At 46.2% G+C, this 21,881-nt stretch overlaps 1 protein-coding gene across 1 annotated transcript in view; it reads right to left on the reverse strand.

The window, feature by feature from the left end:
• The window catches only part of TRPM4 (transient receptor potential cation channel subfamily M member 4), a 46,118-nt gene extending 29,948 nt beyond the window's left edge, over nucleotides 1–16,170 (reverse strand). Inside the window, exons 1-6 of the mRNA XM_035134745.2 lie at nucleotides 16,040–16,170; nucleotides 15,859–15,926; nucleotides 10,082–10,259; nucleotides 9,809–9,989; nucleotides 3,487–3,653; nucleotides 1,537–1,714 (exon numbers count right to left, since the gene is read on the reverse strand). Coding sequence (XP_034990636.2) covers nucleotides 1,537–1,714; nucleotides 3,487–3,653; nucleotides 9,809–9,989; nucleotides 10,082–10,259; nucleotides 15,859–15,926; nucleotides 16,040–16,066 — 799 coding nt within the window. The 5' untranslated portion in view covers nucleotides 16,067–16,170. The remainder of the gene's footprint in view (nucleotides 1–1,536; nucleotides 1,715–3,486; nucleotides 3,654–9,808; nucleotides 9,990–10,081; nucleotides 10,260–15,858; nucleotides 15,927–16,039) is intronic.
• Nucleotides 16,171–21,881: the final 5,711 nt, after the last annotated feature.

The raw sequence follows: 21,881 nt of genomic DNA on the forward strand, positions 1-21,881 counted from the left end.
AACCGAGGTACCACTGTATTAGTTAATGGCGCAACAAACTCTGGCCTCAATAAGGTGGCAATACTATGTCTGAGCCCTGCTATTTCAAACAACGGGTGGGGGTGGGGGAACACAAACTGAATATTCCTCCCATACTAACAACAACAACACCCTCCGCGTTGAAACTTTGACATTAGAAAGTAAGGTCTTCTAATCTTCAGCCTTCTCCTGAGCTGACAAAGTAGTTTGCTCAAGAAAACATTCCATCATTTATGGGCTGAAGGAATACAGAACAGGTTTGCCAAGTCGGAGAGAACTCAGGCCTCACCCCCAGGGGTGTGGGAGACAGGCCTTTTCCCTAAGGGGGGGCACAAAACCCTCCCACCACCAGGTCTGGCACCGGTTGGATCATTTACAGTGGTGCCTCGCTAGACAAATTTAATTCGTTCCACGGGTCTTTTCTTATAACGAAAAATTCGTCTAGCGAATCCCATAGGAATGCATTGAATTTTTTTTTATTTTTTTTTTGCCCGTAGGAACGCATTAATTGAATTTCAATGCATTCCTATGGGAAACCGCGATTCGCTAGATGAATTTTTCATAAAACGAATTTGTCTAGCGAGGCAACCTCCGCTCGAAAAATCCTTTCGTTAAGCGGAAATTTCGTTAAGCAGGGCATTCGTTAAGCGAGGCACCACTGTATGTGATACGAGGGCTTTCCTTCTGCAATGGAAGCTCACTGAGGAAGCTCACTGCTGTTGTCACTAGGCTGGCATAAAACAGAAGCAGCAGTAATAAGCGGTGCAGATGAGAACACCTGGGGCAGGAACCTGCATAAACTATGCAACCTTTAGAAGACATCTGAAGGCAGCCCTGTTTAGGGAAGTCTTTAATGACTGGCGTTTTAATGTATTTTTAATCTTTTGTTGGAAGCCACCCAGAGTGGCTGGGGAAACCCAGCCAGATGGGTGGGGTATAAATAATAAATTATTATTATTATTAAACAGCATTTCAGTTGGTCTACTCTGAGTAGGACCAGCATCACACACATACCAATGTATTGTATTTGAATTCAGATTTAAATTACTTACGAACGACTTGACAACCGAATTTTTTGACTTACGAATGGGGCAAATGGCCGCACGCTTACGAATTTCTCGACATCCGAACGGAAACCGCGGTGGTTTTAGATAGGGTTTTTTACATGGGGTTGCTTCGACTTACGAATTTTTCCGTTTCCAATGCATTCCTATGGGAAATCGCGTTTCCAATGGCGCTTTTTGGCTTACGAATTTTTCGACATACGAAGGTGCCTTCGGAACGGATTAAATTCGTAAGTCGAGGCGCCACTGTACAGAAATCACCCCTAAATCTGCAACTGTACAAATACAGCATCGTAGGCAAATGTTAACTTCCTTTTTTTGAAAGAAATAATCTTGGCCTCTCCCCCTCCCCCTCCCCCCTGATGCAATTCCTCTTTTGAGGCAGTGGAAGTTGCCACCCGCACCAAGGTGAGCCATGGAAATGCAATCCTTGTGAATGAGGAAAGTGCCTTACCGCCAGCTCCCACTTTCTGCTGGGCAATGTAGCGTTCCAGGCGGGCACGGAAGGAGGCCTCGCCGCCCACCCTGCCCTGCGTCCCGTTGTCCACCAGGAAGAAGGCAGAGTGGTTGGCATCCAGAGGGCAGTAAGGGGCAGAAGGGACTGTCCTGGGATAAAGTGCTGGGAACAAACCCTGCAGAAAGAAGGAGGGGAAAACAGGGAGCAAATGAAGGAAGGTGTGAGGGACTTTGAAGGCGACCCAGAAGTTACAATTAATCCAGAATACCGCAGCTAGACTAGTGACTGGGTGTGACAGCTGAGACCACATAACACCGGTCCTGAAAAACCTACATTGGCTCCCAGTACGTTTCCGGGCATAATTCAAACTGTTGATGCTGACATTTAAAGCCCGAAACCAGACATAGGCAAACTCGGTCCTCCAGGTGGTCCTGTTAGCTAGGGATGATGGGAGTTGTAGTCCCAAAACATTTGGAGGGCAGAGTTTTCCTATGCCTGCCCTAAACGGCCTTGGCCCAGTATACCTGAAGGAGCGTCTCCACCATAGCTGCCAAGTTCTCCCTTTTTTAAGGGAAATTCCCTTATGCTGAATAGGCTTCCTCGCGAGAAAAGGGAAAACTTGGCAGCTATGGTCTCCACCCCCATCGCTTAGCCTGGACACTGAGGTCCAGCTCCGAGGGCCTTCTGGGGGCTCCCTCATTGCAAGAAGTGGGGTTACGGGCACCAGGCAGAGGGCCTTCTTCGTGGTGGTGCCCGCCCTGTAGAATGCCCTCCCATCAGATGTCAAGTAAATAAACAACTATCCAACTTTTAGAAGACATCTGAAGGCAGCCCTGTTTAGGGAAGTTTTTAATGTCTGATGTTTTCTCGTGTTTTTAATATTCTGTTGGGAGCCGCCCAGAGTGGCTGGGGAAACCCAGCCAGATGGGTGGGGTATAAATAATAAATTATTATTATTATTATAGTTGGATGCAGAGGAGCGGTGGGAGGCACCAGCTGGGGAACGCCCAAGGGAAGAAGGCCCAGAGCCTGGGGATTGGTGACGGGAGGATGATGCATGGTCAGAGGCAGATGAGGGAGAAGACTTGGAGCAGGAGAGGTGTCGGAAGCTGAAGAGGTAACAGGGTTTAGTGAGCAGGGAGAGCCTGTGGCAGAGAGCAGTCCAGAAGGAGAAGCAGAAGCTGGCCAAGATGCAGAGAAGAGGCCGACTGGTGAAAAAGCGAGGGAGTCCCAGCCCAGCTCCCCTCCTTGCTGGCATCCCAGAACCCAAAGAGGTGTGAAGAGGACAGAGCAAAGACAGACAAGACATGGTAGTCTCAGATTGCTCGGAAGGAACCCGGGGGGGGGGGAGACTTGGGCACCTGTGGGAAGGTGGCGACCTTCACTCCTTACTAAAGGTAAAGGTAAAGGGGCCCCTGACCATCATGTCCAGTCGTGTCCGACTCTGGGGTTGCGGCGCTCATCTCGCTCTATAGGCCGAGGGAGCCAGTGTTTGTCCACAGACAGCTTCCGGGTCATGAGGCCAGCATGACAAAGCTGCTTCTGGCGAACCAGAGCAGCACACGGAAATGCCGTTTACCTTCCCGCCGGAAGGTACTTGCACTTTGATGTGCTTTCAAACTGCTAGGTGGGCAGGAGCTGGGACCGAGCAACGGGAGCTCACCCCGTTGCAGGGATTTGAACCGCCGACCTTCTGATCAGCAAGCCCTAGACTCTGTGGTTTAACCCACAGCGCCACCTGGGTCCCTTGCCTCATTTGGGCAAGATCAACTGGGAAGAGTTGCTGTGCTCACAAGACCTATCCTTCAGGGCTGTTTCTGTTTCTTTGAATAAAGAGAGTTCACTGACACCATGTGAGTTATTGCTGACCTGCTCTTGTCTTCCACACCCATCCCATCACCTCTGTACCCATTTGCAGTTTCTCTGTCACCCCCCCCTCTCCAATACCTTGGGGTTCACAAGACATTGGCGCTGCTCAACGATGCCCCACGGAGCAATGCCCATCGCCACCACATGGGTGCTGGGGTTAGAACTAGCCGTCGTGTGGTCCCTCACAGCTTCCCCAACGTGGCGTCCGACGCCAGCCTGGAGCCCACCAGTCATAATCCAGGCACCTGTGAAGGAGCGGCAAAGTGTGTGCGCATTACAAAAGTGGTGTGTGTTACCAAAAAATAATAATAAAGTATGGTCCTGGAAATAAAACATTATTATTATTATTAATAATAATAATAATTTTGAAATTTTACAAATAATTTTAAACAAAATTACATACCCAAAATTGCACCTGTCCTATAATTTGGGAATTATAGGGAACAGAACTACCTAAAATGTACAGAAACTTATTCATTTATGCTACTACAGCGGCAAGAATGTTATTTGCCCCAAAATGGAAAGAAGCAGAAGTCCCAGCAAAGGAAGAATGGACACAAAAACTTATGGAATATGCAGAAATGGAGAAACTTACTGGAAGAATAAGAAATCAAGATAACATTTTTTCATATATATACAAAAGAATGGAAACAGTTTGTTGAGTATTTACAGATAAATTATAAACAGATAAAAACATTGGCAGAATTATTGTAATAACCTGCAGTTTTATAAGAGTATATATTTAAAGAAGATGAATAAATTAGTCAATTGGGTTAATTTGGATGTGCTGAAGATATTAAAGACAAATTTAAGGAACCGTAGAAAGAGGGGGAAGGAAGCCAAGTTTTGAAATGTCAAAATGATTGTAAAATTAGGGAAATGTATAAAATTAGTGAAATGCACAAACTTGAAAAGTATAAATAAATAAATAAATAAATAGGATTTAAAAACTTATATATCCAATAAAAAGAAGCAAATCCTTAAATCAGCTCCCCTCCCCCCCCTTCTTTGCTTGCTTACGTTTTTTGCATATCCAGAAGAATTTAATTATTGATATTCCCTTTAAATTAATTCTTACGGCACCTTCTTATATTAATGCTGCTAATGTCAGCGGCTCCCGGCTGGTTGCCCAGGAAAGTATAAAGACAAGGGGAAAGTTTCTTACAGTCCTTTTTTTTAGTTCAAACTTTACAGGGAGAGGTTATAGAACAGAGCCTCTTGGACAGGCATAGGCAAACTCCGGCCCTCCAGATGTTTTGAAACTACAATTCCCATCATCCCTAGCTAACAGGACCAGTAGTCAGGGATGATGGGAATTGTAGTCCCAAACATCTGGAGGGCTGGAGTTTGCCTATGCCTGCTCTTGGATAATGGTGGTGTCCTGAGTGAATCTCAACCCCACCCCACCCCGGTCTCTCTCACTTACTAATCCATCACTTCTATATAGGGGTGCTGAAACATGCCCTCTGTCTTTGAGCTCTTTGCTCTCCTACTTCTAAAGCTTGCCAGGTTCTGGGAGATGGAGGGCATGGAATGCTTTCTAATGACAACATGTCAGCCGGGTGTTGTTCTGGCTCTCCTATGATTTCCCCAGTTTCCCCCCCTCATCTGCCTCTGAGCTGCGACCTCCTTCAAACCCCAGTTGAAAAAATACACTGTCTTCCTCTTCCTCCTCCCTGGAAGGGTCAGGATGGGGAGGCAGTCTCCACCATTCTTCTTCCTCTGCCCAGTCCCTGACAGCTAACGATTTACAATAGTTCCTCAATCAGCCCACAAAATTTCCCCCATCGCTCAGCCCCGAGGGCCTTGTGGCTGTTCCCTCCCTGCGAGAAATGAGGTTACAGGGAACCAGGCAAGAGGGCCTTCTTGGTAGTGGCTCCCTCCCTGTGGAACGCCCTCCCACCAGAGGTCAAGGAAATAAACAGCTATCTGACTTTTAGAAGACATTTGAAGGCAGCCCTGTTTAGGGAAGTTTTTAATGTTTGATGTTTTATTGTGTTTTTAATATTCTGTGGGGAGCCACTGTTCCTTGGTTGCAGCTACATTTTCTTTCCATCTCTGTGCATATTATTATTATTATTATTAATATATATATATATTAATATTCATTACACATTTAATCAGTATTTATTTAAATACTTAAAGGTGGTGTGCTTGTCTGGGACCGTTGAAAGCAGCTGTCACGCTGCCTGCCCCTAGGCTACCCCCTTGCTAACAGGTGTAACCTGTTGTTATATTTGACAAATGATCACAAAAGACAGAGGATGCCAATCATTTCACTTGAGACACACCTATTGGACAAAGATCGACCCATACATAAACTGATTATCTCACAAAGTACACGCACACAAGCCAGGCTGGGAATGTCCCGCCTGTGTACACAGGCCCTCTCTCCCAATTACCTACGCCCATGCAGAATGCCCGCAGTACGCTCACGACTGCTGCTATAAACACACCCCAAAACAGCACTCCTTCTCAAACATACACACTGGCAGGAATAATAAGAAGAAAAGCACACAAAACACCCTTCTGGAAGAAGCAGCTGTTGCTTCCTTCTCCTTCAGTCACGCACGCGAGCTTTCTTCGCAATAATCGTGCCTTCCACAATGCAGACAGGTCTCTCTTCCTTGCAAAATGTACAAAAACAACCTCCTATTTGAGCGCACTTCTGCAGCCGCAGAAACACATACTGCCTCCAAAGCACATCCCAAGTACAGTGGTACCTTGGTTCCCAAACAACTTGGAACCCAAACACTGCAAACCCGGAAGGAAGTGTTCCAGTTTGCAAACTTTTTTCGGAAGCCGAATGGGCTCCATTTTGAGTTACGCTTCCGTTTTGAGTGCCACAGTTCTGTTTTGAGTGTTACGCCGAGGTCTGTCTGCTTTTGCTATTTATTTTGCATTTTTGTTTTTTTGTGGCTCTCTTTTTTGTGACTGTGTGGAACCCAGTTCAGCTAACTGACTGATTGATTGTATGACTGCAGCACATTGTTTATTGCTTTCATTTTATGGATCAATGGTCTGGTTAGATAGTAAAATTCATGTTAAATTGCTGTTTTAGGGGTTGCTTTTAAAAGTCTGGAACGGATTAATCCATTTTGCATTACTTTCTATGGGAAAGCGCGCCTTGGTTTTGGAACGCTTTGGATTTGGAACGGACTTCCGGAACGGATTAAATTTGAGAACCAAGGTACCACTGTACCAAACAGAACTTTGAAAAAATATTTTATATCCAGTGGCACACAAAGATTCGATCACACGCTTCAACGTTTTGCACGAAAAGAGGGACGTTCTCTTGGTTTAGAGTAGAATGTCTCTATTGTATTAATTCTTCAACAAAAATAATCCAAACAGCAGCTGGCAGGAAACAGTCTCCTCCTCTGTTGCCTCTCCTGTTCCTGCTTTGCCTTTGCCTTCTCCTTATCGTTTATATGCCAACCAGAGGACATTAACAGTCATTGTAAACTAATAAAGAAAACCAGAGCAAAAGGAATGCACTAAAACCAAGTAGACGTGCACAGGGTGGGAATAATTACCAGTAATCACACAGGAGGAAAGAACAGCTTGTTTTCTTGTTTTGAAGGGCAGCCTCATTAGAATTATTGCAGAATTACATGGAATTATTGCAGAATTACATGGAATTATTGCAGAATTACATGGAATTATTGCAGAATTATCTAGCAACGGCTTTCATTTTAGCAAGTTTCAATTAAATACTTCAAGTAATAGCACCAAGATAGGTCATAGCTGCCAAGTTTTCCCTTTTCTCGTGAGGAAGCCTATTCAGCATAAGGGAAAATCCCTTTTAAAAAGGGATAACTTGCCAGCTATGCGATAGGTGGCAGTGTAGTCTGAGTGCCTTGGTCAGTCACCGATTTTTCCTAGAAGTCTTCCCCCAACCTTCCATCCCAGCCTGCTGTCAAATTGCTTTTTATTGCCAAACAAACTTTTATTTCTGTGTATTAGTCCAGGCTTTTTCAAGCACCAACTGTCATTCTGCCCTTCTGATGTTTCTGTATGCATTTATTGCCACCTCTGCTGTTTTACATGTTTATTGCTGTGATGGTTGTTTTATTGTTTTAATTGTTTTGCTGATGTACAGCTCAGTGAGGTGGTTGTGGTTGTGGTTGTGGTTGTTGTTTACAGAATGGTTGAGGGAATCAGAGGACAGGATTTGTCCCACAGCCCATCAGTTGTACTTTTAAAAATTATGTTGGTTTTTTGTGTTACAGCTACACAGTGTAATAGCCACGGAACAAAGTTTACATGTATCCTTCTTACAATTTCCCCTGGGTAAAATTAGAGCAATAACCCCCACAAAACCCTACTCACCCGCCCCCCCAGCAAGGCCAATCAGTTCTTGATCCCTGACTCAATAGCTACGGAAGCAGCGTCTCCACCCCCATCGTTCAGCCTGGACACTGAGGTCTAGCTCCGAGGGCCTTCTGGGGGTTCCCTCCCTGTGAGAATTAAGGTTACAGGGAACCAGGAAGAGGGCCTTCTCAGTAGTGGCGCCCGCCCTGTGGAATGCCTTCCCACCAGATGTCAAGGAAATAAACAAATATCTGACTTTTAGAAGATATCTGAAGGCAGCCCTGTTTAGGGAAGTTTTTAATGTCTGATGTTTTATCGTGTTTTTAATGTTCTGTTGGGAGCCGCCCAGAGTGGCTGGGGAAACCCAGCCAGATGGGCGGGGAAAAATAATTCATTATTATTATTATTATTATTCAGTTCAAAAATCACTGAGTAAGAGAGCATTGCAGGGGGTTGGACTAGATGACCCTTGGGTACATTCCAAATCTAAGATTCTATGATTCTAAGAGCAGCCCACAATAAGATGCTGCAGCAAACATCCATACCGTCCATACCTGATGAAAATTGGGACGTGTGTCTTTTGGTGCTGCACAAAGCAGCTGTCTTGCACAAAAGAGCGGCACCACGACAAGCTCCAACTCATCCCCAGGATATTTTGGGATCAAATCAGAAGCTGGGATGGCTTCTGTAATTCTGCGAATATCCCAGGAGAATAGGGACGGCTGGAGAGTATGCACCCCCACACCTTAAAATCCACCAGCACAATAAGTAACTTTCCCTTTCCTTTTGCCCCTCCCCAACATTACTTTATATAAAAAGTAAGCTTTGCAGCCTGATCGATGCTGGATCTAGACACGGGGGGGGGGCGCTATAAATAAGTCAGAAATTAGATTGTTACAGTGCTCCCCCCCCCAAAAAAAAAGATGTTTAGGGATACTTTCATTTTGACTCAAGAAAATCACCATTTTATAGTTCAGATCGGGGAAAATAAATGCAACAAATGGACAAAAGTACAAAGGACTTTACGTCATATTACACAGTAATGTGTAATATGTAATATGTATGTAATATGTAATATGACATTATATATGTAATATGACATTACGTCATATTACACAGCCGACAGCTCACATATAACGCGTGCAGGGCCGCAGCTGTTGAAATTGCTGTTTCTTTACTAACGTTGATGATTCCCTTAATTTTTTTTAGTTTTATATACAGTACAGAGCAGGGGTCAGCAAACTTTTTCAGCAGGGGGCCGGTCCACTGTCCCTCAGACCTTGTGGGGGGCCAGACTATATTTTTTTTGAGGGGGCATGAACGGATTCCTATGCCCACAAATAACCCAGAGACACATTTTAAATAAAAGCACACATTCTACTCATTTAAAAACACCAGGCAGTCCCCACAAATAACCCAAAGATGCATTTTAAATAAAAGGACACATTCTACTCATGTAAAAACACACTGATTCCCAGATTTAGAAGGGGATTGGGCCGGATCTGGCCTCCCGGGCTTTAGTTTGCCTACTCATGGTACGCAGGGGTCAGCAACCTTTTTCAGCCGTGGGCCAGTCCACTGTCCCTCAGACCAGGGCAGTCTCGAGCAGGTCGGCTGCCCTGGCGCTGAGGGGCGGAGATCGCTCCGGCGCCCCTGCCCTCGCAGGGCGCAGCATGGTTTCCGCGCGGCTTTGTCGCTCGGCGCCCTGGCGCACCAGACCACTGGGGGTCTACCTAGAGCCAGCCCTGCCTCAGACCATGTGGTGGGCCGGACTGTATTTGGAGGGGGGGGGGAATGAACGAATTCCTATTCCCCACAAATAACCCAGAGATGCATTTTAAATAAAAGGACACATTCTACTCATGTAAAAACACACTGATTCCCGGACCATCCGCCGGCCAGATTTAGAAGGGGATTGGGCTGGATCCAGCCCCCGGGCCTTAGTTTGCCTACTCGTGGTACAGAGTATCAGAAGGACCAGGAATCACACTGGGCCCAGTGCAGTGTTTTGATCACAGGAGTCTGAAACACCAGCGACGAAAGCGCAAAGGTGTGGAATGAAAACAGGCCACAGGGTGGTCCTTACCTGTGCTCTGGGCGGCTTTGACAAGCCCTTTTCTCAGCACATCCTTAAGCCAGGCCCTGACCCGTACCTCACCTTCGCCCCCTACCACTGAGACCACCAGGTTGGGGCGCGGAATTTTCCAGTGGTGCATTACCAGGGCGTAAGCAGCAGCGGGGTCAGACGTGTCTGACAGGCGAATGAACTGCAGTGGGAAGAAGAAGAGTGAGAATGTCGGCCTCAAGACCTTCGCCCATAACTCTGCCACCTCCGCAATCTATCCCAGGGCAACCTTACCTTGCTGGGTCTGCGGCCGGTGCCCACAAACTTCACCTCGCCATACGCATCGGTAGGACCCTCTGTTGTGTGTTGGGCCGAGTCCCATTTGCTGACAATGGCTGCTCCAAAGGCGTCTTCCGTGGCTACGGAGATGTGCTTGCTGCGAGGGCTCCCGCACTGGCACAAGGAAGGACCCCTACAGAACGGAAAAGCACAGAGGAGAGATCTGAAAAAGGGTGTGCCCCTAAGATTTTTTTTTGGGGGGGGGGAAGAATAGGCAAAAACCTGCTCTCCTTTGGGTCCGCACCTTGGGTCAAGAAGGGCCCTGGCAGCTGAGAAAAAAGTATTTTAAAAAATTACTTGTGGAGTTAGGGATGGTGGAGCAACTCTGTTTGGATTTAAATGCAAATCTATCGAATTTGCAGTTTCCGAAACAGTAAGAGAACTAAAAAAACAGCCCTCCTTCAAAATTCGTACTTTTCCAAAAAAATTGCAAAATCTGAGGGCCACAGGGCAGTTTCCAAAATCGAAACACCAAAACACGTACCATAGTAACAAACAAAAACAATACCCTCCCATTTACAGGCCATAGATTGTTTAATTAGCCAAAGGCCTGGGGGAAGAGGAATGTTTTTGCCTGGTGCCTAAAATTATGTAAGAAAAGGTGCCAGGTGAGCCTCCCTGAGGAGAGCATTCCATAAGCAGGAAGCCACTGCAGAAAGGCCCTGCTCTCATGTTGCCTCTGAATTCTGCACCAGCTGAAGTTTCCAAACTGTTATGTGTGTGTGTGTGTGTGTGTGTGTGTGTTCTGTTTTACAATTTAAAATACTCATTTTACGTCCTTAAGATATCAATGACTTCCCCTTTTCTCTTTCCATTGTTCATTTTACATATCATAAATCCCTGCATATTTCCAAAGCTTTACCATTCAAAGCTTTACCATCCATAATTGCATCCATCAAAAATTATTTACACTGTTAAAGCTGCCAGCGTTTTCAGCTGTACACAATTACTTCCCATATACTCAATAAACATTTTTCAATCTTATTTAAACATATGCTCTTCTCGTTCTCTTATTCTATATGTTAAGTCTGCAAGTTGGGCATACAGTGGTACTGTACTTTGGTTCTCGAACTTAATCCGTTCCGGGAGTTCGTTCGACTCCCGAAATGCTTCGAAAACCAAGGCGCAGCTTCCGATTGGCTGCAGGAGCTTCCTGCACTCAACCGGAAACCGCGGAAGCCGCTTCCGCCGTTCGGCTTACGAATGACGTTCGCAAATTGGAACACTCACTTCTGAGTTTGCGGCATTCGGGAGCTGATTTGTTTGGGAGCCAAGCCATTCGAGAACCAAGGTACCACTGTATTCTGTCAACTTAAGTTTCCACACTGTCTTCAGAGGCAGCCCCACGTATAATGTGGTGCAGTAATTTAGTCTAGAGGTTATCAGAGCATAAATGACAGAGGTTAGGCTATTCCAGTCCAGATAGGGGTGCAGCTGGGCCACCAGCAAAAGCTGATGAAATGCACCTCACACCACCAAGGCCAGGGGTCAGCAAACTTTTTCAGCAGGGGGCCGGTCCAATGTCCCTCAGACCTTGTGGGGGGCCGGACTATATTTTGAAAAAAAAAATAATGAACGAATTCCTATGCCCTACAAATAATTCTACTCTTGTAAAAACACACTGATTCCCGGACCGTCCGCAAGCTGGATTTAGAAGACGATTGGTCCAGATCTGGTCCCCGGGCCTTAGTTTGCCTACCCATGAGCAAGGCCTTCTGAACAGCAATGGATTCAGAAGTACCCCAAGCTGCATACCTGCTCCTTTAGAGGGAATGTAACCCCATCAATAGCAGGCAACCTTCCTATTCATCTGATCTAGGGAACCACGCACCAACAGGGCCTCCCGTCTTATCTGGATTGAGCTTCAGCTTATTGGCTCTCATCCATTACCAAGGAAATGCCTCTAGGACTTGTGTATATATCTTGTCTTTAGTGCACACATGCATTTTCATGTACACGAACACTAAGCATGTACTCTCCATTCTCACCCATTGGTGAGATTCACATTGAACTGTTAGCTATTACAACATTGTAGGAGAAGTTTGCTTGTTTAATGCTTTTGAGTGCAAATAGTATCAGATCTAGGCTGTGTGCCTAGGCAAAGTATTTCCTAGCTTAAATGCACGGTGCTCGCCTGTACCACTTCCCCTCAAGTCGGCTCATAGAGTACTGAGACACTGAACATAGAAACATGTGTTTGGAGTTGATACAATTCTGCAGCGGACACAAACAGAGCCAACAAAAAAGGGAACTCTTGCGATCAAATTACTGTACTTGCACAGTGCAAGTCAGTCATTTTAGATTCTGGACTTAATAGTCTTAGGTCACATTCTGCAGCATATATTTAAAGTGCTCTGATGCCCACTTTAACAGTCATGGCTGCCAAGAATCCTGGGAACTGTAGTATGCTGAGGGTTACTAGGAGATGTGCTACAGAGCAAAGTGAGGGGCAGATGGAGCTCGTCCACCTAGGAAGGTACCCCATCGAAGAGAAGAAATACTCTGATCCTAAACCAGGGGTCCCCAGACTACGGCCCCTGGGCCAGATGTGGCCCAATTGGCCTCCCAATCCGGCCCGCAACGACCCCCGCTGCCCGCTGCCGCCGCCCGCTCTTGCAGCGCGCTTCCAGATCTGAAAGAAAATGCCGAAAATCGTTTCTGCGCATGCGTATGGGCCTCTCCCAACCCAGAAGAGGTCATTTCCGGTGCATTTCCGGTGCACTTCCGGGTTTGGGGAGGTGCACCTCCGGGTCGGGGGAGGCCCATATGCATGCGCACAAACAATTTCCGGCGATTTTTCCGGCCTGGAAGCGCGCCACCGCGCCAATATATGGGTGTGCGCATGCGCACTGGCGCGCACTCCCCCACCCTCCGGCCCACTGCGCGATCGGCGTGGCGGGCACCGGCCCAAAGGCGGGTAAGTCTGGGGACCCCTGTCCTAAACCTTCACTTCCTTGCAGGATAATCGTTTGGACAAGAAAAGGCTAAGGAGTAAACCCTGCCCAAATCTAAAGTGGAGTCCCTAAGATGGTTGGATGGCGCCTTGTACGCCTCCTTCCTGCAACGTCTGCAAGTAAGCTGGTGCCAAACGTATTGCGCTGCTTTCCTTTGGACCACATCAGCGAGGCTTGTCGTCTGGGCAGCCCAGGACCTCCATGCACGCTTCCCAGCCTTAAGTCCCAGGGAGGTCACTTGGGTCCTGCTCATGCAGCTGTTTGACTTCACCCCCAGAGGCGCACTCCATTGTCTCTCGAGACAGACAGGTGCCAACGAAAAATTACACGGAGCTACGATTCCCCAGCATGCTTAACAAACTGCATTTCCCATTACAGTCATACCTCGGTTTAAGTACGCTTCGGTTTGAGTACTTTCAGCTTAAGTACTCCGTGGACCCGTCTGGAACGGATTAATCCACTTTCCATTACTTTCAATGGGAAAGTTCGTTTCAGGTTAAGTACGCTTCAGGTTAAGTACTCCACAGACCGTCTGGAACGGATTAATCCACTTTCAATTACTTTCAATGGGAAAGTTCGCTTCAGGTTAAGTACGCTTCAGGTTAAGTACTCCACAGACCGTCTGGAACGGATTAATCCACTTTCCATTACTTTCAATGGGAAAGTTCGTTTCAGGTTAAGTACGCTTCAGGTTAAGTACTCCACAGACCGTCTGGAACGGATTAATCCACTTTCCATTACTTTCAATGGGAAAGTTTGCTTCAGGTTAAGTACGCTTCAGGTTAAGTACTCCACAGACCGTCTGGAACGGATTAATCCACTTTCCATTACTTTCAATGGGAAAGTTCGCTTCAGTTTATGAACGCTTCAGGTTAAGTACAGACTTCCAGAACCAATTGTGTACTTAAAACCGAGGTACCACTGTATCATCATCATCATCATCATCATCATCATCATCATTATCATTTGGCAGCCGTGTGTGAGAGCCATGACAGCTAAAATGAATGCTTTAAATGTGCAGTGTGGGTGTGACCCTAGGCACTCATCACAACCTCTAGAAGGTAATGTCACCTCCTGGCCTCCTGCTCCAAAGTCCTGTCCCGGTGGCACCAAGGAGTCTACTAATCCGTTTACTAACACACGCCCTTCTTCAGGAATCAATACCAGCACTATTGCAGAGGAGGCTACATTTTTCAGCAAGTTGTAACGGGCTGTGTGTGGGAACTCTGTGCAGTGCAGCCACAGTTCCTTGGTATGAGAGTTGCAGCATTGCAAGCATAGACGGATTTCCCAGTTTTCGTTTGTAAAATGTAGGAAGGGGTGCAACGTGTGTGTGTGTGTGTGTGTGTGTGTGTGTGTGTTAGGGGGAGAGACGATGGAAATTAGTGTATGCATACATATACACACACATGTATACAAGTAGGTAGCCGTGTTGGCCTGAAGCAGTCAATATATATATATAAAATAAAAAATGGTCCAGTAGCACCTTAGAGACCAACTCAGTTTGTTCTTGGTATAAGCCAGGCATCCCCAAACTGCGGCCCTCCAGATGTTTTGGCCTACAACTCCCATGATCCCTAGCTAACAGGACCAGTGGTCAGGGATGATGGGAATTGTAGTCCAAAACCTCTGGAGGGCAGAAGTTTGGGGGTGCCTGGTATAAGCTTTCGTGTGCATGCACACTTCTTAAGATACCGTGTTTCTCCAAAAATAAGACACCGTCTTATATTTATTTTTCCTCAAAAAACCACACTATGGATTATTTTCAGGGGATGTCTTATTTCCCCCCCCCTCCTGCCGCGGCCGGCATTGCTGCTGCGCCTATCGTCCTAGACAGCACAGCAAGTAAGCACTCAGGTCACCTGGTCCCGCGAAATGCCCTGCATTTGTATTTAAATTGTAGCAATTATTTCTAAATTGGCATCTAAACCTAAAAAGAAGAAGAAGGCATGCACAAATTATGTGCCGGTTTTATGCAGATTTGTGTCCTCTTTAGATCCATTTCCTCTCTGGTTGTTGTTGCTTGGCGATGGGTAAGCGGTCATCCTAACACAGAGAAAGCACTGGAGGAAACTGACGCCGAGAGGCATTAGGCGGAGAACACAATGGATTGGGAACAGAACGGGATGTGAACAGGGGGAATGACAGAGATGCTGCTAATATCTGGCAGTGCTGGGAGGAAGCAGAAAATAAGCTAGGACTGCAATATAGGAGTGACCAAGGAGTAGGTAAATAGGTCTTTCCATTCTTAGGTCTGCACATCAGTTTGGGGGGGGGGGTTTAAAAGTTTCCACATCAGTTTTTTAAAAGTCCTTATCAGCATTTTAGAACAAATATTAAATTCATCAGAATTTTAGTGCAATTTTCTCCCAAGCTAAACATGCTTGCATGCAATTTCCCCTAAATATTCATTTTTGCAAAGCAGTTCCTCCTAATTTTTTTAGTATGTCATTTTCACTAACATAGGCATTCACCTGTTAAGTGTATATATATACCGTATACATTTTGTACGTGCCGGAGAACTGCATTGCAAAATTCAGAGAAGTGAAAATTCCGAAGGACGGCTGAGCTGCGGTGTTTATATTGTTTTAGAAAGAGCGAACCAGCCATGTTTGCCATTTAAAAGAGATCAGAATGAGATCCCTCTCCCACCCGTAGCAGAGGCACAGGAGAAGGGGAGGGTTATGATAACACAAACCCTAGGAGCTGGAAGTTGGGGTTTCACACCGTTGCCTATTCTGAATCTCTCGGAGGGCAATAAAACCAGGCTTCACTCACCCAAGTTCCCCCGGTTGCTCGATAAACGTGGTGCAGACTTTCTTCTTGAAGAGTTTGGGGATCCATGCCTACGGAGAAATCAGGAGTTATGGATACAACCGTCCTGGATACAACCAACAGCCCAGGCCCAGAACTTGGATCGCCCACAAAACCGGCACGGTCTAAAGAGGGAATCCTGTACCTGGTCTTTCTTGATAGAATTGGCCATGGAGCGGAAGAACGGGGCACAGCCACTGCCAGGGTGCAGCCGGCGTTCCTCCAGGCACTTTCTCCGGTGTCTCACCCGGAATGAGTAATTGAAAGACTGAGCAAGGTAGAGACAGCTTCAGATCCCACCCACAGGCGGCGGCAGAACCCCACCCTACCTTGGAACTTGCCTGACCGGAAAAACGCTTCAGAGAGAAGTGTGGAGTTCACTGGGGCAGATTTTGATCACAGTTACTTTCACGGCAGTGCTTGAATTATTGGGGTGCCTGTGTGTGTGTTTACAATGAAAGCCACTCCTTTAGTTGTCTTTGTTTTCGTTGCAATCATATCTCCCCTCCCGCCGGCTATGTTCGGTTCAACACATTCAGACAAGTTTTGAGAAATGGAGATAAATAATTATGTCTGAGCTGGCGTTCTTTCATAATTAAGTTTGATGTTCACTTTCCTACTTTTCAACCACCAAACCCCACAATTTGCTTTAACTGGACGAGGCGTGTTGTGTTGAGAAGTGGCCAAGTTTCTAATTCTTTGAATATATCTCAAAGCCTCTGGCCATTGGGAGGCTACACCTCTTCCCACCAGGAAGAATATGATGGGATGGTAAAGACGAGGCTGGCCCCATCCATTGGCTAAATAAGGAACAACTCGCTTTCCTCTTCCCTCCCCAATCCCTTTTCCTTTTGCACTGTATTCACAACTACGTTATACATTTGAAGCACATAAAGGTAAAGGTAAAGGTGACCGACTCTGGGGTTGCGGTGCTCATCTCGCGTTATTGGCCGAGGGAGCCGGCGTACAGCTTCCAGGTCATGTGGCCAGCATGACAAAACCGCTTCTGGTGAACCAGAGCAGCGCACGGAAACGGCGTTTACCTTCCTGCTGCAGCGGTACCTATTTATCTACTTGCACTTTGACATGCTTTCAAACTGCTAGGTTGGCAGGGACTGGGACCGAGCAACAGGAGCTCACCCTGTCGCAGGGATTCAAACCACGCGACCTTCTGATCGGCAAGCCCTTGGCTCTGTGGTTTAACCCACAGCGCCACCCGCGTCCCATGAAGCACATTACTTCTCCCAAATAATCCTGGGAATGAGAGCTACAAACTACAGTTACTGGTACATAGCTTGAAAACGTAGCTCAGTAAAAGCAAATCTAAGTGAGGCTAGCTGGAGATTTGACAGGTAACTGGCTCTAAAATGGACTGTTTTTAGAAGGGGAAGCCAAGGAGCCTTTAGAAGATTTGATTGCTTGCAGATCACATTGTGGTTCTGTCCAGACTTTAGGCAGCCAAATCCTGGCATTTTCTGGGGAATTCTGGACATATGGCAGCCCCTATAACTTCTACCACCTTCACTTTACCTTCTCACACATTTCAGGTTGTTCAAAGAAGCAAAGAGAAGGTAGAAGGTGAGAAGTAAAGATTCAAACAAGCCCTGAGCCAAACTGAGCATATTTGGAAGGCCTTTGTGCTTTGGATGAGTTGGGTACACACAGCCACAAACTGATGTGAGTCTGGTTTGATTGGCCCGGAAAGATCCATGGCTGTAAGGGGGGAAAGGAAGGAAGGAAGGAAGGAAGGAAGGAAGGAAGGAAGGAAGGAAGGAAGGAAGGAAGGAAGGAAGGAAGGAAGGAAGGAAGGAAGGGGAGGCAGGAAGAGCAAGAAAACCACACCAAAAGACCAAGACTTACCTGACCAGCTGTTTCATCTTCCTAGAAGGTAGGCCCAATATTGCAGCTCTCATTCCTTGTCTGATTCGCTGCCCTCCACTTATGACAAAGCACAACATAGGGTCATATTCTCCTGCTTAACTCATAATAAATCTTGGTTTGAAGTGCAAGAATAATAACATTTGTTAGATAGAAAACCAGGCCCAGCAAACATGTGGGCATTTGTGAACCTGATAGATTGACATATGGGCCTCCTAATTTTGAGGTCCGGGGACATCACTAATAATCGTAAGAAGTAATTTAAAAAAACACCATTCTCCTCCAGGAGATAAAGTCAGGCTGGTAGATGCTTAGTTTAAAATAAGCTTGCTTGTGTCTCAAAGTTGTTGGGGTCAAATACAATTCCCCCACAAAAGCACATGGAAACCTGACCGGGATGTAAAATATCAGAGAGGCTGCTAAGAACATTCAAAGTGTTGGTGTTGACCTTTAAAGCCCTAAATGGCCTTGGTCCAGTATACCTGAAGGAGGGTCTCCACCCCCATCGTTCTGCCCGGACACTGAGGTCCAGCGCCGAGGGCCTTCTGGCGGTTCCCTCACTGTGAGAAGCAAAGCTACAGGGAACCAGGCAGAGGGCCTTCTCGGTAGTGGCGCCCGCCCTGTGGAACGCCCTCCCATCAGATGTCAAAGAGATAAATAACTACCTGACATTTAGAAGACATCTGAAGGCAGCCCTGTTTAGGGAAGCTTTTGATCTTTAAGAAATTAGTGTATTTTAATATTTCTGTTGGAAGCCGCCCAGAGTGGCTGGGGAAACCCAGCCAGATGGGCGGGGTATAAATATATAAATAAATAATTAAATATAGAAGTAGCCTATCTTGATTGTCTGAGAGGTGATATGATAGCCATCTTCAAATATCTGAAGGTCGTCTGCCACATGGAATGCCCTCCCACTAGAGGTCAAAGAGAACAACAACTACCAGACCTTTAGAAGGCATCTCAAGGCAGCCCTGTTCAGGGAAGTTTTTAATGTGTGACATTTTAATGTATTTTAATTTTTTGTTGGAAGCCGCCCAGAGTGGCTGGGGAAACCCAGCCAGATGGGCGGGGTACAAATAATAAATTATTTATTTATTATTATTATGTATTGGCCTGGTCACAAACATCCTTTCAGCATGTTGCCCAGTCAAAAAGGCTGATCAATTAAACTTCAGAGCACAGCTGAAGAAATCTGCACAGCCAAGTCAACGCCTGCTTGCAGAATGAAGTGGGAATGAGGCTAACTGGACTGCGCCACATCAGACTGCAGGTTGGCAAACTGCATTTTTTAATGCTCCCCCTACATTAGAAGAAGCTTAAATAAAAATGTAGAGAAGGCTAGAGCAGAACCGTTCTCCTTGGTGGGCTCGTTTTCTACTTGCAGGCAGCGCTTTCAAGGGGGAACATTTTAAAAAACTATCTTCTGCCTGCAAGTCTGAAGTGGTGCAGGCCATTTCATTACATGTGCCGACTGGGTCTACGAGTTTTAGTTGCTTGATCCATTAAACCTGCATAAATATGCATGCACATTTTTTTAAAAAGCCATCGTTGTAAGTGAGACAATGCTTCCTGTGTGAAGAGAAAAAGGAGGGTGTCTCTTCCTTTTAAAAAACCCCTTGTTGTTTTTTAAATCTGCCTGATACATCAAGGACCTGCTTTTGCTCAGTCAAAAGGCCTTTAAAAGATTAACCGAGTCATTGACTTGCCTAATTCAGAGGCGTTGTAGCGGTATAGGAAAGGGTTCTGGGCAGAGTACATTTTCGCCGTTACTGTTTTCGAGAGCGGCAAACCACTGAGGCAAGGCAGCAGCCAGTCTTGAGGCACCTTTAAAATTCATGGGAGCAATTCGTTTCAATTAAATGGTCTCTTCCTTCTGCTGCCCAGGATGCCCTGGGCTTCTTTCGAAAACCAGCGGTGACGCTCCTCTCTTGAAAAGAAGACTCATAGTACAATCCTATACAGGGAGGAGTACGTATGTACCGTAGGGTCGTATTCTGTAGGAGCCTTGGCCATTAACCCCATAGCACAGGGGTCAGCAAACTTTTTCAGCAGGGGGCTGGTCCACTGTCCCTCAGACCTTGTGGGGGGCCGGACTATATTTTGGAAAAAAAAATGAACGAATTCCTATGCCCCACAAATAACCCAGAGATGCATTTTAAATAAAAGGAAACATTCTACTCATGTAAAAACATGCTGATTCCCGGACCGTCCGTGGGCCGGATTGAGAAGGCGATTGGGCCGCATCCGGCCCCCGGGCCTTAGTTTTGGCACCCTGCCATAGCACATGCTCCCAGGTAGGTTTCTGTAGGTGCCATCCTGTCAGATAAGAACTCTAGGGATCAATGTGGGGTCTGTAAGCTTGGTGTGAATTTGTAAGGCCGGGTGTGCGGGAGGGCAGAGTGCTGTGGGCCTGTGTGTTCTGCCTTGGGCCCAGTCTTATTCAACATCTTTATCAATGACTTGGATGATGGGCTTGAGGGCATCCTGAGCAAGTTTGCAGATGACACCAAATTGGGAGGGGTGGCTAATACCCCAGAGGACAGGATCACACTTCAAAATGACCTGAACAGATTAGACAACTGGGCCAAAGCAAACAAGATGAATTTTAACAGGGAGCAATGTAAAGTACTACACTTGGGCAAAAAAAAATAAAAAAATAAAAATGAAAGGCACAAATACAGGATGGGTGACACCTGGCTTGAGAGCAGTACATGTGAAAAGGATCTAGGAGTCTTGGTAGACCACAAACGTGACATGAATCAACAGTGTGATGCAGCAGCTAAAAAAAAGCCAATGCAATTCTGGGCTGCATCTAGATCAAGGGAAGTAATAGTACCACTAGTCAGACCTCACCTGGAATACTGTGTCCGGTTCTGGGCACCACAGTTCAAGAAGGAAGGATATTGACAAGCTGGAATGTGTCCCGATGAGGGCAACCAAAATGGTCAAAGGCCTGGAAACAGTGCCTTATGAGGAACGGCTTAGGGAGCTGGGTATGTTTAGCCTGGAGAAGAGAAGGTTAAGGGGTGATATGATAGCCATGTTCAAATATATAAAAGGATGTCATATAGAGGAGGGAGAAAGATTGTTTTCTGCTGCTCCAGAGAAGTGGACACGGAGCAATGGATTCAAACTACAAGAAAGAAGATTCCACCTAAACATTAGGAAGAACTTCCTGACAGTAAGAGCTGTTCGACAGTGGAACTTGCTGCCAAGGAGTGTGGTGGAGTCTCCTTCTTTGCAGGTCTTTAAGCGGAGGCTTGACAGCCATCTGTCAGGAATGCTTTGATGGTGTTTCCTGCTTGGCAGGGGGTTGGACTGGATGGCCCTTGTGGTCTCTTCCAACTCTATGATTCTATGATTCTATGTATGCTTGTGAATCGGTGTGTGCAGGGCCAGATTTAGGTTTGATGAGGCCCTAAGCTACTGAAGGTAACAGGGCCCTTTATATGTCCAGCTGTCTTTTGTCAACAACAAATTGTTGCTGTTTTTTGTGTTGGATATATGCTATATGGTAATTGATGGACCTAATAGGTATCTAAAGCCATTTGCACATAACAAAATACGGTAGATAGGTTCACGTTAAAAGTTGGACAAAACCAGGTCTCACCCCCATCCTCCTCCTGAGGGGATTGTGACCTGTTCAGGGGAAGTTCCTGCACTGTCATCTGGAGAACAGGACACCAGCAGGAATGATCCAGGTCACTGCAGGCCTGCGCAGGTATTTATAGATCTCGGCCAGCTCTGTGGATTCGGTTTCAACCGCTGGGACCCATCAGCACATTCCTGATGCTGCAAAGAACGCTGCCTCTTTAAAAAAATAAATAAAGTGCTCTGGAGCATCACCTTGGCTCCTGAGTCACTCCTTTTCCTCTCTGTCTTGCCTCCCTATAAGCCTCCTCCTATCGCCATATCCTTGGGCTTTATTTAAAAATTGATTGGGCTGTTGCCTTTCGTAAAACTCAGAAATGGCATCTTTCGTGATGGTGGGGAGTTCGGCCTAACTCCACTTTAACCATCCAAAATCAGAGGGGATAGATGAAAGACTGTCTATCAACTATCTATCTATCTATCTATCTATCTATCTATCTATCTATCTATCATCATCT

Source organism: Zootoca vivipara, chromosome 13, assembly GCF_963506605.1.
Source record: "Zootoca vivipara chromosome 13, rZooViv1.1, whole genome shotgun sequence".
Classification (NCBI taxonomy): Eukaryota; Metazoa; Chordata; class Lepidosauria; order Squamata; family Lacertidae; genus Zootoca; species Zootoca vivipara.